A 17,401-nucleotide genomic window follows, 5' to 3' on the forward strand; every position below is an offset into this window, starting at 1 on the left:
GAGGTCGAAAAGGATCTATTATTAAAGTCGGGTACATCATCGGGGGGTGGACCCTCTTCACAGACAGCGCCTCGAACGCGAAGGGGTCTGGGCTAGGTATCATTTTGAAGCCGCCTACGGGTAATACAATTAGACAAGCTATCAAAACTTCCAAGTTAACTAACAATGAGGCCGAGTATGAGGCCATAATTGCTGGTCTCGAGCTAGCGAAAGGTTTGGGAGCAGACGTCATCGAGGCCAAATGTGACTCCCTGCTTGTGGTAAACCAAGTCAACAGAACCTTCGAGGTTCGAGAAGATTGAATGCAGAGGTACTTGGATAAACTACAGGTGACTCTAGATCAGTTTAAAGAATGGACCCTTACAGCAGTGCCTTGAGAACAAAACAGCATGGCCGATGCCCTTGCAAATTTGGGATCATCAGTCGAAGACAACGAAATTAGCTCGGGGACTGTCGTACAATTTTCAAGGTCGATAATCGAAGAAGGCCATGCCGAAATCAACTCCACAAGTCGGACTTGGGATTGGAGGAACAAATATATCGAGTACCTAAAGAACGGGAAGCTTCCATCGGATCCTAAGGAATCAAGGACTCTACGTACGAAGGTCGCACGATTCACAGTGGTCAAAGATGGAACACTATATAGAAGGATGTTCGATGGACCATTGGAAATATGTTTGGGACTAGGAGATACCGACTACATCCTACGAGAAATCTACGAGGGCACCTGCGGAAATAATTCCGGTGCCGAATCATTGATTCACAAAGTCATCAGAGCAGAATACTATTGGGCTGATATAGAAAAGGATACAAAAGAGCTATTTTGAAGGTGCGATAAATGTCAAAGATATGCGCTGATGATTCAGCAACCCAGAGAGCAACTTCACTCAGTCTTATCTCCATGGCCATCCATAAAATGGGGAATGGATATCGTCGGCCCTCTACCATTGGCCCCAGGTAAAGCTAAATTTATTTTGTTTATGACTAACTATTTCTCTAAGTGGGTTGAAGCACAAGATTTCGAGAAACGTAGAGAGAAAGAAGTCATAAACTTCATCTGGGACCACATTATTTGCCGATTCGGGATACCTGCCGAGATCGTATGTGACAATGGAAAGCAATTCGTCAGCAGCAAAGTGACAAAGTTTCTCGAAGATCACAAAATAAAAAGGATCTTGTCGACGCCATATCATCCTAGTGGGAACGGACAGGCCGAATCGACAAACAAGACCATCATTCAAAATCTAAAGAAAAGATTGAATGACGCTAAGTGAAAATGGAGAGAAATATTGCCTGAAGTCCTTTGGGCTTATCGAACAACGTCAAAATAAAGTACGGGGGCAACACCGTTCTATTTAGTATATGGCGTCGAAGCTCTGATCCCGGTTAAAGTTGGGGAACTTAGCATCAGGTTTCGATATGCAACGGAAGAGTCAAATCACGAGGCTATAAATACAAGCCTCAGATTACTAGATGAAAAACAGGAATCCACCCTCGTTCGAATATCCACATAGAAACAGCGGATCGAAAGGTACTATAATCGAAAAGTCAATCTTCGACACTTTAAAATCGGGGACTTGGTTCTGAGGAAGGTCACCCTCAATACTCGAGATCCAAACGAAGGAAAACTTGGCCGGAACTGGGAGGGACGGTATCAGGTCCTCGATATCATCGGAAAGGGATCCTATAAACTTGGCACGATGAACAGCGAATAATTACCAAATAATTGGAACATATCACTCCTCAAACGATATTACTTCTAAGGTACGACCTTCTCCATTTTTGTTTATATTTTATACTAACCATTTGCAGGTGTTTAATCGAAGACACCAAAGGATTCTTCAAACACAAAGTCCTTAGGTCTAAAAGCACGCGTTGCATTCTTTTTCTCTTACACCGGTTTTTGTCCCAAATAGGTTTTTCCAGTGAGGTTTTTAACGAGGCAACCATTGTCCGTGCTAACTTAGAGAAATTCAACAGTATCCGAGGTTCCTTTATAATAAACCTCGAATACTGGGGGCATCACCCTCGGATAGTTACAAAGAAAATACTTTGTGTCAACAGGGTCTCGATAGGTAAAGGACTAAATGGTCAAATGAACCGTGTCTATGTATATTACTCGAGCCCTAATGGCAAAAAATGCACACATGTATAATCTATTGAAAGAAGTATTTTTCCTTACCAGATGTTCCATGCCTTAGAGAAATTTATACTTATGTTCTATTGTGAAACTGGCTTAAGGGTCGATCACAACAGAAGTTCAAACAATTTACCCTATACTATCACAACAGAAGTTCAAACAATTTAACCTATACTCGGGGATTGCCATCCAAAAAATCGACATGATCGAATTACTAAACCTCGAAATCGTAAGACCTTAAAAAGGCAATCCTCGATTTTATAGGCCACGACCACCCCACTCGGGGACTGACATTTCGAATGAGTTTGAAGTATAGTAGGGAAACAAGCATAAGGGGAAAATCCCAAACCAAAGGCTACAACCAAATTAACACGGTTCAGAGACGTCCGAATTTCGTTATAAAACATGCCTTCAAATATTCTCATAACCCGGTTAAAAAAGGAAACCCTCGGATGAATTACTAAGGGACTCGTTAATATCGACCCTCGAAAAACCCTAAGGGGTATCGAATTGTTCGAACTCTCGGACAATTTTGTGCTAAGGCATAACAAAGCAAAGGATTTCGATAACACCAATCCTCGAAAAACCTAATGGGCACAAATTTATCTCATGCTAAGGCATGTAAACTTTTTATGATTAATTTTTCAAGCTGAAAAAGGGGGAAAACCATTCTTTTGAGGCCATATCAGCCTAATTCAAGAGCCTAAGGTCCATTTTATTTTTTGAGTTCGAGAAATCGTCCTTACTCAACTAAAACCTAAGGGTCACTCTACTTCGCGTTCGAGCAAGTACTCACTCGATTTTAAAGAGTACAGTGGTCCGATTTCGGTCTAGTTGCCTAAAGTCCCAAACTTATGAGCAAAATCTCCATAAGACATAAAGGCATAAATGAAATAGATTTTTCACGAGGCAGGAAATAGAATAAAGACAAGTCGAAAAGAAAAAAGATCTTTTATATATATACGAAGATATTTACAAGGACCAATCAGGGTCCCGCATAAAAAATCATAAATGAAAAAGCCCAAGATTCCTAATTTTCCTTAGGGGCAGCTTCTTCTCCATCGAAGTCCTCCCCATTCTCGGACCCGCTCTTGCTGCCATCATCATCATCATCATCGGAAGAGGCCAACGCTTCAGCATCGGCTTCATGCTCTCTAGCCTTTATTATCTCGTCGGTAAGATCGAAACCTCGAGCGTAGATCTCCTCGAGGGTTTCCCTCTGAGATTGGCATTTGGCGAGTTCAACAATCCAATGTGCTCGAGTTTGAGCGGTCTCGGCTGCCTCTCTCTCTTGGACTTGAGCGACTTCAGCATCAGCCCGGTAGACGGCCACGATCGCCTTGGCCTTTGCCTTTTCGGCTTCAGATTTGGCCTTTGCAAGTTCGGAAGCCAACCGAGCCTCGAGCTCCTCTATTTTCTTTGCCTGAGATGAGCTCTTCTCCTTCATGACTCGAAGCTGACTTTCGACCGACGACTATTGGGCTCGAGCAGCCTCTTTTTCAGCAGCAAAGCGGTCCATACTTTCTTTCCACCCCAAGGTCTCCGCCTTCATCACGTCAACCTTCTCGCGGAATTTCTCGATCCTCTCGATCTTTTGCTGCAGTTGTGAGATTAAAATGTTAGCCATCGTTCCCGAATTGAATCCATGAGCTTTTAAGATTTTCATTACCTGCTCGATCAGGTCGGTCTGATCTTGGTGAGCCTCGGCCAACTCGGCTCGGAGGTCCTTGATCTCCTCTTCTTTTTGCCCACTGAGAAGTTTAAGGGCAATTCTCTCCTCCGTGAGCCCTCGGAGGTCGGCCTCATATCGGCTCAGCTCTGTTCGGGAATTTGAAAATGCCTCCTGATGGAGCGCCAAAGCCTATACGGAAAAGATAAAGGAAATTAGACAGGAAGAGAAGAAATAAACTAAGTATGATATCGACAAAGGGAGTTGAGACTCACCGGATTCAAGGCTTGTTGAGCCTCATCGAAGAGACTCGATGTTTCATCAGGTCGGTAGCATCCTCGACCCCAATAAAGTAACCACAGAAGGGATCCTCCTCTCCATGAGCCCCGTCTACTTCGGGAGTCCTTATAGTTGGGCCTCCCAAATTGCCTCCTCGGAAAACGCAGGGAGAATTGGCGAGTCTTCAATCTCTATTGCCCCAAGTGAGCTACTTGGGCGTTCTCCTCGGTGCAAAGGGCCTCGGAGCCGGCCCCTTCAGACATACCCGCCTTTTGCTCATCTCGGCGGGAGGCATCTTCGATCATCGATGACTCGGGGACTTTGCCCGAGTCCTTTTCCAAGACCCCCGCGGCTCGAGGCGGAATCTCCTCAAACACCACCGACTCAGCAGCCTTTGGGGCCTCGATGGTTTTTTTCACTCGGGCCACCAATTTAGAGCCATCGTCTTCATCTTCTTCCTCCCTTAGCTGTTGAATCACATCCGCAGGCAGGGAAACCGTGTCTTTCTTCAGCTTACGAATCAGATTCTTCTTAGACTTTGGATCCTCGGAGGTTGAGGTACTTTTTCTCTTCTTATCCTTTGCTGGCTTCGGAACCGGGGTCGAAGTCTCCTACTCACCAGGCGGGGTCCTCATGACCGCATCCTTGCCCAGGCCTGTACACGAGAAAATTGAATAAGTAGAAGAAGGGCATCTTAAATGAATCATCAAATACACAAAAAGTGGGCTTACCCTGAGTTTTGGCCTCCCATCGGCCCTTTGATAAATCGCGCCATAAGCGCTCGGCGTATGTAGAGGTCGAGGCCAGGTTCCGAATCTAGCTCTCGAGGTTGGGAATCGCATGGGGCATCCAAGCGACCGCTACATCATGGAAAAAGACATCGATGAGAAAAGACAAAGGAACAAATAATACATGGAAGCTAACAATGAGACGGTACTTACGATTCATGTTCCATTTCTCAAGAAATGACATCTTCTCGGCTGGGATTAGGTCGGAAGTCCTCATTTGAATGAACCGGCCCATCCAGCCTCGATCCTTGTCCTCGTCTATGCTCGAGAACAGTACTTTGGTAGCCCGATGTTGGAATTTTATTAAACTGCCTTGATAGAGGTGCGGGCTATACAATCTAATAAGGTGATCGAGGGTGAAAGGGAGCCCCTCGATTTTGCTCACGAAGAATCGGAGCAGAATAATAATTCGCCAAAAGAAAGGATGGATTTGGCCAGGGTTATTCGATATTGACGGGAAAAATCAACGATGACGGGGTCGAGGGGGGCCCAGTGTGAAAGGGTAAGTGTAAACACTTAGAAATCCTTCCACATGGGTGGTGATGTCTTCTTCGGGGGTCAGGATCACCACCTCTTTGCCCTCCCAGTTGCAGTCTTTCTTTACCTGCTTAAGGTATCCCTCAGTTATCGAACATATATGCCTTGACACTGGCTCGCATCGACAGGAATCGACGAGGCTTTATCAGTCTTGAAATCAGAGTTTAGCGCGCACCCCCCAGGAATGCATTCCTCAAGATGGGTTCCACCGGCGTTTTCCCGCCGGCCGGTTGAGAAGATGAAGCAACTTCTTTTTGTGGTACTATTTTTGATGTTTTTGCCATTTTTGTGTAAATTTAAAGGAGAGGAAGATAATAGGACTTGGCATTTGAGAAAGGATTAACAGCAAAACCTGAAAATTTATAAAAGGGGAGAACTTAAGAGATGTAAAAGCTTTAGAGATTAGAAGGAAGTGAAAGTAAAGTTTGAATCAATGAGGAAGCGGTGTATTTATTGGATTCACGCCGACGGTTCAAAGGCACTAGTGGCCGACCACCAACTGACACTCATTAATGACTTGGAAAACTGTACCGACGGGACGTTTTGGTCACCCCCGTCGCTTACGTTACGAGGATGACGTCATGACAGGTCGAGGTAGAAAATCGAAGGCTTAATTCGTTTCTTGTCATTTAACTCCAAACAATGAGGGAACTATTTGTATACGGTTAAAACTGGGCCCACTCAATTTTACTACTTGACCGAGACCGAGAGGTTGCATCGAATGATGGCCTCATAATAGAACAGACTAAATCACGAGGATAAGGTACCGAGTTCAGAATTGAGGTACATGTCGAGATCGAGGCTAGTAGCGATTGAAGCCAAATGAGACAGACATCGAGCTAGATCGAAGATTGCACAATAACAGAAAGGCGAGATATTCGTAACTGGTTGAGAATCATGGCATAGATCTCGGAACGGATCAAATCAGGAACGGTTAATTAGCTAATTCTGTAATTGGAATTATACCATAAGTGAAATTCCTCTACTATTTAAAGGAGGATTCTAATCATATGTAAAGGACATTGTTCACAGATATCAAAGCTATATAATTCTCTTTCTCGTTTATACTATTGTTTATCAGTTTGTTATATTTTGATTGTTCTTACATCAACCAGTTCGAGGGTATCCAAACTGGACGGCCGAGTTCCATTCTAACACTGGTTTGCTTTACTTTATAGTTTATTTCTGTTATTAATCTTCATATTTATCAATTGATATTAAGTGAGATCACGTGTCCTTAAAACCACATTATAAATTTAATTGTTATCCAATTTTAAGGGTAAATAATTTTCATGAAAAATGAGTGACTTTATCACTTATTTTTCCTTGTTTGGTTGGTAAATGAAAGACTTTTCCGAAAAATAATTTTTAGTATTTTGTTAGAGAGTAGAAAATAGTTTTTAGGAAAATATTTTTTTATGCTAGTCTCCTCATGCCCTTCCCCCAAGTCCCCATATTTCCTGTGCTTTCCCCTCCCTCCCTCCCTCCCTCCCCTCCCCCTCCCCCAAATACCCAACGTTTTCGGAACTCTATTTTCTTCAAGAATTTAATTATTCTTTTAAATATCCACACAAATCCAAAGGAACTAATGTACTCCATAACTAAAAAAAGATTCTTTTTTTGGTTGAAAAAGAAAGTATTCTTTCTACAACATGAAAATAAAGTACTCATTTTGTTGAAATGAAAGAAAATATTTTTTTTAATCATGAAAGGAAAATATTATTTTTATTGAACTAAGAAAATAATTTTCACTACATCATTTTGTTGAAATGAAAGAAATTATTTTTTCTACATCATGAAAAAAGAGTATTTTTTTGTTAGAATGAAAAAAAAATACTTATTTTTTATATCATGAAAAGAAAATACTCATTTGTTGAATTGGAAAAAATATTACTTTATCCATAACATGAAAAGAAAGTACTATAAATAATATTTCTATTTAGGGTGGAGTCGGGGTGGGGGCGAGGGTTGCGCGGGGGTTGAGGCAGGTAGAGGTGGGTGGGTGGGGTGGGTATGTGGGGGTGTGGGTTGGTGTGGATGGGGAATATGGTGGAAAAAGTTGAAAAAGAGTTTTTTAAAATATTTTTCCTTCTCTTGATAGGGAAAATATTTTCTTTTAATTGGAGAAGAATGAGTTCACGAGGAAAATACTTGTAAAAGGTAAAAACATTTAAGCCTACCGAACATATGGAAAATGCTTTTCTTCATGCCAAACACCCGAGATTAAAACACATGCACGAGAGATACAATTTCATGATACACGACACTTCAATTTTTGAAAGTAAAAGGAGCTGACAAAATTGGCATTAGACCTTCACTAACGGCTATAAATATGCCCCTAATTAGTTGAGCAAAGAACTACAAACAAATACAACTTCCCCACTTCAGATTTCAAGACAAAGTATTGTCAATGGCTGGAATTAAGTTTGCTTTCTTTTTTGCTGCTCTCCTCCTGGCGATTGTTGGTTAGTAGTTGCATTCCCCTCTTCCTAGCTCTCTATCTCTTTGTATATGAACTCTCTCCATTTCAATTTATATGGCACAATTTTATTTTTAGTATATGTTCCAAAAGAAAGACACAATTTTATTGCAAAGGTCTTTATTTATTTTTGTTAATCTCCGTGTTAAGTCAAACAAGACCACATAAAATAGGACGGCGGGAGTGTATGCAATGGCGAGGCAAAGGTCGAGCTACGGGTTCGGCTGAACTAAATAATATTTACTCAAAGAATGTATTTTGTGTTAAGAAATTCATCAAATATGTACAAATATTAAATTCAGAACAAAGTCATTAGCACTTGAAGTCGTCGTTCTAAATTGTGGATCCCATAAATTTAAAATTCTGGCTCCGCCTTTGAGTGTGCATGTGTGTATATATATATCATTTTATATTAGTGTTTAACTCAATGTTGATTGAATGAATATGCAGTTAATCCATCCATGATCAGCTCGCCGAAGATGAAAGTGAAAGCGTTGAGAAACTTACCCTTAGATATGGATATGGAAATGGTTGAAAGAAATCTATTGTTTTCAAGACTAAAAGACGATGGTTGGCTAACTTGTAAGAGACCTTGCAATCAGAATAGTGATTGCTCTGACGGTTGGCTTTGCGATTCATGTGGATTTCCTGTCTTAGGGGATAGATATATGCAATGCCTCATTCCTCCAGAATCCTCAAAGTATGCTCAAGTGATTCCAACTGCATTCATCGCGGGAGGTGAAAACCTGAGTGAATAGCTCTAATAAATAAATAAATAAATAAATAGAATTGCATTTCTACATGTGTTTATGTTGCTTTTAATTTACCTACTTTGAGTGAATAAGTGACGACTAAGATGTTAGATGTCCCAATATTGGTCGTTTATTTTCTATCATATATGTATGTCTACTTACTATATATTAATCTTGATGAATGAAATAAGTTATGCAGTTTGTGTATTCTCTCTCTCTTTTAGTATTATTTCTTTTGCTTCATCATTTTTGATAAACGCTTGGAAAAATCTTATCGTTAAATTAGTTGAATGTTAACTCAGTAATAGAGGTGTCATCCTGCTTCTTAGAGGTGCAATTATTATATATGTACTTCATCTCGCATTTTTTAAGTAGTTTTGCATGTTGTTATGCAAATATAAAACAAATAATTGACATACGATCTTTTCCCATATCCAACTACATTGTAATAGTACTTTATTTTGCTCGTATCTATATAGTTAAGTTTGTGATACTTTGTGTCACGACCTGAGCCAGCCGCCACCCGAGCTACTTTGCAAACTCTAACTTATTATCATTCTATGAAAATAAACAGTAGTTTAAATACTAAGATAATCCACAAGATACATATAACAGTTATATAAATAGATAAAATCCCATAACACGCCGATAATACAGAGTATGGACTAACCATCTCAGCCAAAATATCTACATGATACTGTAATGAGTTTAAATTCTATGTATTGGCAGTGTAAAAAATATTTATCAAATTAAATTATTTATTAGGTAATTATTTGGTAAATCTCTTAATTAGCATCAATTAGTAATCTGATAAAATAGTACTTAATCTTGCTATCACATGTTAAAATTTACCGATTTAGTAAAAAATATTAAAACACTGAATGATATAAGGTGACAGAATCTGCATTCTTGATAAATTCTCTAAATTTGTTCACGTGAAGAAGCTTCAGATGTTTGTGTTCCTCTTTCTGGGTATTCCAAAGTTTTTTTACCTCCTTTTGACGGTCTGTATTTCATCCTTTATGATCAGAGGAACTTTTAAGTTATATTGCTTCAGTATTTATCACTTTGGATTCGTTAATATTCTTCAGTTACATGATAAAGATGATATTCTCCTTGTGATCATTGGCCTTGAGGTTTTAGGTTTGAGCTTCGAAGAATAGGAAAACCTCTGGTACGCAACGTTATTCATTTATAGGGTCTTATGAGGCACAAATCTAAATTAACCTTGTCAGTAAATTTCAAATATTAAACAATTGCAGCTTGTTTCAAATAGCGGGGCTAATTATGTCCTAACTTATTACCTCACAATTCTATTTTACCCTTTATCTTTTTTATTTTATTTTAATTCCAAATCTCTAACCTATAACCTACTTTGTTTTCATCCTTTTTTTTTTCTAGGCTGGTTCTACCGCTTACTATTGCCAACTCCAACGTCACAGGTAAAAAGAATAGATTTTACCATCTTCTTTTTTTCGTTTTTTTCTCCTCATTTGATTTTAACTCCAATTCTAATTACTATAATCACCGATTAGATGCATACTGTTGGCTGTTTTCAAGTGTTCATAGTGTAATCATTTATCTTCATTCCTTTGTTCAGCCAACTTCTTGTTTCTTTATCATCATTCTTTATTTTTTTCTAATGATAGTTAATCTTTTTCTTCGGATTTTTGCTCTTGTTTTCACCTAAAAATTGAGTTAGGGTAATATTATTTATGGTATAATTGTTAAGGATCTTATTGGATATGAGTATTTTGTTATGGATTATATGTGAACGTTGTTTGAAAACTAATATGTTATTCACTTTGAGTTATGGATTATATGCCATGTTGGAAAATATTACTTACAATCTAAATTCTGAAAGGAGTGTACTTAATATTTTATTTTATATTTTATTATTATTATGATCTACTTATGAATGGAGTGTACTTATTATTATTTTTAATATTATTAACTTGTTCCTCTAATTTTGTTAGAATTTACATGAATTTAATTGCTTAATCTAATTATAAGACATAATTGGTGATAAATTAGTAGAAACGAGTTTTCTTAAATTATTTTTATACATAATTCTTGATAAATTTAATATTTAAAACAATTGAGGATATTTTAGTAAACATATTAGTTACAGTACAATACGACACAATCAAGCCAAACAGCAAAATGTTACTATTTAATAACAAAAAATAATACAATCTATCCAAAAGTTATATTCACAAAATGATACAATACAATACATTATAAAATGATGGGTAACAATGACCCAAATAGAGTGTAACGACCCGGCCAGTCGTTTTGAGTATTTTAGCTCTGATCCCCTAAATATTGCTTCCTCTATGCTATATTGTGGGTATGTAACTTGTCGGGGAGGATGTTTTTGGTTTTGGTTTCGGGCGAGTTTCAAAGTGAAATAGGACACATAGTCCCTAAGTTGGAAGGTTTAAGTCGTAGGAGTTAACCGTAGTTTGACTTGTGTGAAGATGACTCTGGAATGGAGTTTTGATGGTTCTGATAGCTCCATAGGGTGATTTTAGCTCAAAGAGCATGTCTGGATGTTAATTTGGAGGTCCGTAGGTCGTTTCAGCGTGAATTGGCGAAAGTTGGAAGATTTTTGAAAGTTTGACGAGAGTGCACATTATTGATATCGGGGTTGGATCCCAATTACGGAAGTTGGAATAAGTCTGTAATGCCATTTATGACTTGTGTGCAAAATTTGAGGTTAATCAGAGTTGTTTTGGTATGAATCGGCGTTGGTTTGGGAATTCGAAAGTTCATAATTGCTTAGGCTTGAATTTGGGTTGCGATTCGTAGAATTTATGTTGATTTAATGTGATTTTTGGCCTCAGGTAGGTCCGTTATGTGTTTTGGAACTAGTTGGTATATTCGTACGGGGTGCCGAGGGCCCCGGGTGTAATTCGGATCGAATCCGAAATAATTTGGACCTGCTAAATTTTGCTGAAGGTTGGCAGCTTCTGAAGGGATTGGCCGCAGGTGCGGGCTCGTAAAACGAGCACTTGGTCGAAGATGCGGAGCTGGGCATGCCCAGATGGGGTGCAGGAGCGGAAAATGTTCGCAGAAGCAGCTTCGCTTATGCCATCGAGAAAACGCAATGGCTACAATGGTCGCAGATGCGACACTTTTCGTCGCAGGCGCGCAGGTGCGGCCCTTTTCTCGGAGAAATAGAGAGTGAGAGTAAGTCATGTCCACACCTGCGATGGAAATTTCGCAGGTGCGGCAGTAAGGTCGCAGGTGCGATTTAACTGGCAGAAAAGGGAAAAATTTGAGAGTTTGATTTATAATTCATTTTGGGACTTAGAGAGCTCGGTTTGAGGCGAAATTTTGAGGGATTTTCAGAGAGAACTTTGTGGTAAGGAATTCTAAATCATTTTTGATTAATTCACATGAATCTATTGATAATTTCATCATTTAATTAGTGCTTGGGAGTTGGAAATTGGGAAATATTGATAGAAACTCCTTAGGCTAAATTTTTGAGTTTTGAAAGGCGTATTGAGGTCGGATTTAGATAATTTTTTTATGGTTGGATTCGATATCGAATGTGTGTTCGGTTTTTGTAATTTTTGTTGGACATTTGAGGTGCGAATTGTGATACGTTGTGATATTGATACGCATGCGAAGGTATAAGGTGGGCTTGATAATCGTGACTAGTAGAAGAACTACTAGAAGCCATGCGGTGTGATAAGGTGGGCTAAAATACGGGATGCTATTTCGGAAAATTTAATTTTTAAAATTAAATGTGAAGGCTCTCGCGGTGATATAAGGAAAGACTGTGAGTTACTTTTATGATTTGGGACTACGAGGCGGTATCTCGGTAGTGGCCCTTGTTGATCTTTCTCTATTTGTTGTATTTGTCTTGGTTATTTGTTTCCTTAACATGTAAATGCTTGTTTTCTTCCGTGTTGTATTAACTGTCTTGATTCTGTGTTGTTAACTTTCCGTAAATTCCTTATTGTTTTATTTCCATTGTCATTGTCATTATATCGTTATATCTTTCGTCTTGTTTCTTATTATCTCCAGTAGGGCCTTGACCTAATCTCGTCACAACTCTACCGAGGTTAGGCTCGATACTTACTCGGTACCGCTGTGGTGTACTCATACTATACTTTTGCACATCTTTTTGTGCAGATCCAGGTACTTCCTATCAGTCCCGGCATTAGTGAGCTAAGGTTACTTTGGAGAGTTCAAGGTACACCTGCCCGCGTCTGCAGGCCTCAAAATCTCCTTCTATCTCGTTCTTCCTTATTTCATTACACTATTATAAATATTGATGTATAGGATTGTTCAGCACTGTTACTTAGAGCTTGTGATTTCACCATGTTTTGGGAGTTGTACATATTGAGTTATAGATTTTATTTATGTAGTTGCTGAAGTTTTGAGATTTTATGTTGTTATTTCAATTATTCCGCATGTTGTTGGGCTTACCTAGTCTTAGAGACTAGGTGACGTCACGAACAGAGTGTTAGACGAAAAAACAAGGAGGAGGATAACGCCGGACCTAAGGAAAGAGGGTATATAATGAATTCCAACGGTATAAACTATGCTCGTTACGTTAAACTTCTAAAATTTTGCTTATGTTGATACTAGATGGTGGGTGTCCGTGCACAGCACGTGCATATGCCCGATTGTTATGAATTCTGAAAAGTTCAATTTAGTAGGGCAGAACCGCTTTTAAAGTTGGTTTAGTGCAGAACAAATTAAATAACATAACACTCATGCGAAGGTTAGTGTAATACAAACCAACAAGCATAGATTCATAGAAAATAAGGAGTTCACCTAGTAAGGAAGTAGCCATTTTCATAGATTTAAATACAACTCAGATCAACTATTTATAGAGTTTGCCTTTAATATATCGATTGTCTAATGAAAAACTGATGTTTCATGCTTCAGGGATTCTCTTAGCAGCATCAACTAATGTTGCACAAATACTTTCTTTTTATTTATGGATATGGCTCAATCGATGGATATATCGAACCTGCATAAATAACATGTACAATTCAAAACTTTCACTATTGAACAAACATTATACTATGCAAGGTCTCTAATATAGATGCATATAAAGTTAATTGATTTTGGTGATTTGATCGAAACGACAAACTGAAGATTTATGTCTCTGTTGGGATAAGGTAAGCTATAATTTTGTCAGAGATGTAGATTATAAAGAAATACTAACTTGCGCATTTCAAATTAAACCATTGAGCAACAAACTTAAAGAGAAGCCCATACTGCTAGAAGGTGATGTTGCTAGTGTTTAGAATTAGGCTGAAGTTCATTAACCTATGTATTCTTCGTCTTGTGTTTTTTATGTAGCAGCCAGTAATGGACGAATTAAGAATCAAAATTGATAATGGAAGTCCTGCAACATATTTCAATGCAGTATGAGACACCACGGACGACTCTCATCTCAGCCCAAAAGAGTGTAAATGAGATCAAGCAATCTAGTTGTTGCAAAGCATTAAATTATTACCTAAGCAGGGTCTATTGTTCCTTAAGTCATTTTTGATAGGCCAGAATTTTTTTTAGACGATCCCGGTCCGATCACATGGGCCCATGTAGATGGAGTGGGCTATAGCACATAAAAATTTAAAAATCGGACGGAATTCTAGTTTTATGGACTTTAAACGCTAAAAACGAGGAACAGTTACGGTAAGGCGATAACTATTGTTCCTTAGGTCGTTTATAATGGGTCGGCATAATTTTAAGCGATCCGGGCAGAACAGTCATTGAGGTCGCATGAGCCCATAAAAAATGACCTAAAGAACAATAATCATTGCCTCGCCATGACTGTTCCTCGTTTTTGGTGTTTTAGGGCCATAAAATTAGAAATTTCGCTTGATTCCCACGCCATCTGCATGGGCCTCTGCAAAAAGAAGTAAATGGAGTGAGGACTTAATGATAAAAGAGGAATCCAAATAGCACCTACTCAGGAAAGGAGTCTCACCGTGGGAACGGGCCTCCCAACGTCCCTTAGAGAGCTTGCGCCATGAGTGCTCGTAGTAGGGCATCTATGATACGATATCCTCAATCCACTCCTTGAGTCGAGGGACAGCGTTCGGGACCCGAGCGACAGCTGCACCACCACAAAACACCGATAAAAAGAAGGAAATAAGTATAAAATTGACTTTTGAAAGTAAAATTGTAGTTACGTGAGGTATTTCACTTCTTGGGGAATGGCCTGCACTCAGATGGGATTAAGTCCGAAGTCCTTACTCGGACAAAACGGCCTTGCTAGCCCCGATCCCGGTCCTCATAAATACTTGAGAACAGGGCTTTACTGGCCCGCCAAGCAAGCTTTATCAGTCCCCCTCCCCCCCGGAAGATTCGGGGACTGTATAAGCGTAGAAGATGGTCGATGGTGAACGAACATCCATCGTTTTTGTTCACAAAGACCCGGAGAAGAATCACGATCCTCCAGAGCGATGGGTAAATCTGGCCTAGGCACAAGTTGTACCTTGTGCAGAAATCTAAAATGACCGGATTCACCAGGCCCAATGTAAAGGGATAGTGTAAACACTTAGGTATCCCTCGACATGGGTGGTAATGGCTTCATTAGAGTCAGGGACCTCTATGTCCTTATCGGCCCAGTTACAGTCTTTTCGGACCGTGGATAGAATTTCTTCACTGATCGAGCAGATGTATCTCGAGACCCCCTCACACCGGCTTTGTACGGAGAAAGGTTTTTCAACCTTGAAATCGGCGCTGATCGAGCATCCTCCGAGGATGAACATTTTCAAAGGGGGTTTAGGTACCGGTTCGTCGACAACAACATGCGAAACAGTCTCCTCTGCTTCAATAGCCGGCCGCGAAGTTGAAGGGGCTTCTTTCTGGGGAACGGTTTTAAAAGTTTTTTCCATTTCTTTAAAAATTTGAGGGAAAATGGATAAGGAAAGGAATTTGAAGGATTGTACATGTTGGCTTGAGGTGGAGATGGACAAGAGTTCTTGCAAAGGATCTCAGATAACCAGAGTAAAAGTGCTAGAAAGTATTGAAATCTTTAAGGTGTAGAAGTTTGGATGTAAAGTTAAAATGAACAAAGGAAGGGGTATTTATAGTATTTTAGCGGCGGTCCGCATCGAGGAATGGCCGACCGACAGCTGACATGCATTTAATGCCATTAAGACTTGACTGACAAGACGTTTCAGTTGTTTTGTCGTTTCTATCACAGTGTATATCGAAGTAAGAATCGGAAGCTCATGTCGTTTATCGTCGTCTACTCTTCGAAAAACGAGGGGACTATCTGTATGCGGGTGAAATCGAGCTCGTGGTGCACCCTAACCTTCGACATGGTGAGTTAGGCTCGAGACATGGCAATAAAGGACTAAAGATCGACCCCAAGTCTCACTGCACTAGAACGCGGGGGCAGAATGCCTGTCTTCGAGAATATCGAAGTCATGGTCCCGCAATCGGTCCTAAGCTGGAACGATTTCAAAGAAATGTTGTCAGCGTAGTCAATAGGAGACCGAAGTATCTGTGACCGGACGGATATTACGGTAGGGATCTCGGCACGTATCAATAAGTAACCGGCAATCATTGAATCAAGAGATCTTTTACCTTTTATAGAATTGTACATAAAGTAGGACTCGCCTAATATATATAAAGGGGGTCTGATAATTCATTGGACACATTGCAACACGCATTCCAAGGCAATATATCGTTATTTTCTGTTATTAGTTCTTTTGCTTTCATTCGTCATTGCTTGTTGTTACGAGCTCGAATCGAGGGCAAATATTTAATTAAGGCTTAAATCGTCTTCCTCGTGTGGTTTGAGTTTACTTCATCCTTATTTATTTAATTTCTCTTTATTTACTGCTTTGTGTCAAATAAATTCGCATATCCTTAAAATCACTTACAAATTTAATTGTTATCCGATTTTGAGGGTAAACACTATCGTACGTAGAAATGCAGGGTAAGGCTGCGTACCATAGACCCCTGTGGTCCGGCTCTTTCCTGCACCCCGCGCATAGCGGGAGCTTAGCGCACCGGGTGATCCTTTTCTGCGTTTGTTTCCAAAAAAGTATTTTTAATTCTGAATGGAAATTGTTTCAGAAACAAAAATCTTTTTCCAACCATGCATACACTATTCAGTTTTTTGGGAAACTGAATAACATTACCTCTAATAGCATTTAGTTAGAAAAAAAATTCTAAATATATAGTGGACCGTAATTTTACCCGAACATGATAGCAAAACAGCCTTAATGTACGGGACTAACACTAACTGATGTGAGAAAATGACCCCAAGAAAATCAAAAAATTGAATTATATATATGAAGGATTCGGGAATTAAAGTTTTATGGTTCCTTAACTTACCACCGAACCCATATATAATTTATTAATTTTAATTATTGTGTTCGCAATTAAATATTAATATATATTTAATGAATTTCATAATACAAATATAAGATATAGGAGTTCATCCCAACCGCGGTACCCAATACACTAGCTCGCGAACATATATATACTTACACCGACGTAAATGTACCTATTTATTATACACATGTTTCACATGTTTAATCAGGGACGGCCAAAGCGTCAAGCAACTAAAGCAATAGTTTTAGGCCCCAATATTTTGGGCCCCCAAAAAAATATTTCTATCTGTATTCGATATTTGTATTGAAGTCCCAACAAGTTTAAATTTGCACTGCATAAGGCTTAGTAGAAGTGAAAGTGCACTCTAACAGAATATCATCCATATGGTTCGAATCTGAAATATCTGATTAAGGTAGGTTATGTCATATCCATCCC

At 39.3% G+C, this 17,401-nt stretch overlaps 1 protein-coding gene across 1 annotated transcript; it reads left to right on the forward strand.

Annotated features, from left to right (window-relative positions):
- Window positions 1–7,757: 7,757 nt before the first annotated feature.
- On the forward strand, window positions 7,758–8,851 carry LOC138906414 (uncharacterized). The gene is made up of 2 exons (XM_070195124.1): window positions 7,758–7,878; window positions 8,343–8,851. Exons 1-2 carry the CDS (start codon window positions 7,824–7,826, stop codon window positions 8,648–8,650), a joined length of 363 nt encoding a protein of 120 aa, XP_070051225.1. The 5' UTR covers window positions 7,758–7,823; the 3' UTR covers window positions 8,651–8,851.
- Window positions 8,852–17,401: the final 8,550 nt, after the last annotated feature.

Source organism: Nicotiana tomentosiformis, chromosome 2, assembly GCF_000390325.3.
Source record: "Nicotiana tomentosiformis chromosome 2, ASM39032v3, whole genome shotgun sequence".
NCBI classification, from domain to species: domain Eukaryota; kingdom Viridiplantae; phylum Streptophyta; class Magnoliopsida; order Solanales; family Solanaceae; genus Nicotiana; species Nicotiana tomentosiformis.

Excerpts from the sequence above, each read along its gene's own strand:
- LOC138906414 (XM_070195124.1), top strand. The coding sequence starts at position 7,824 with ATGGCTGGAATTAAGTTTGCTTTCTTTTTTGCTGCTCTCCTCCTGGCG. Across the intron at positions 7,879-8,342 it reads TCTCCTCCTGGCGATTGTTG|TTAATCCATCCATGATCAGC; the intron begins GTTAGTAGTTGC and ends ATGAATATGCAG.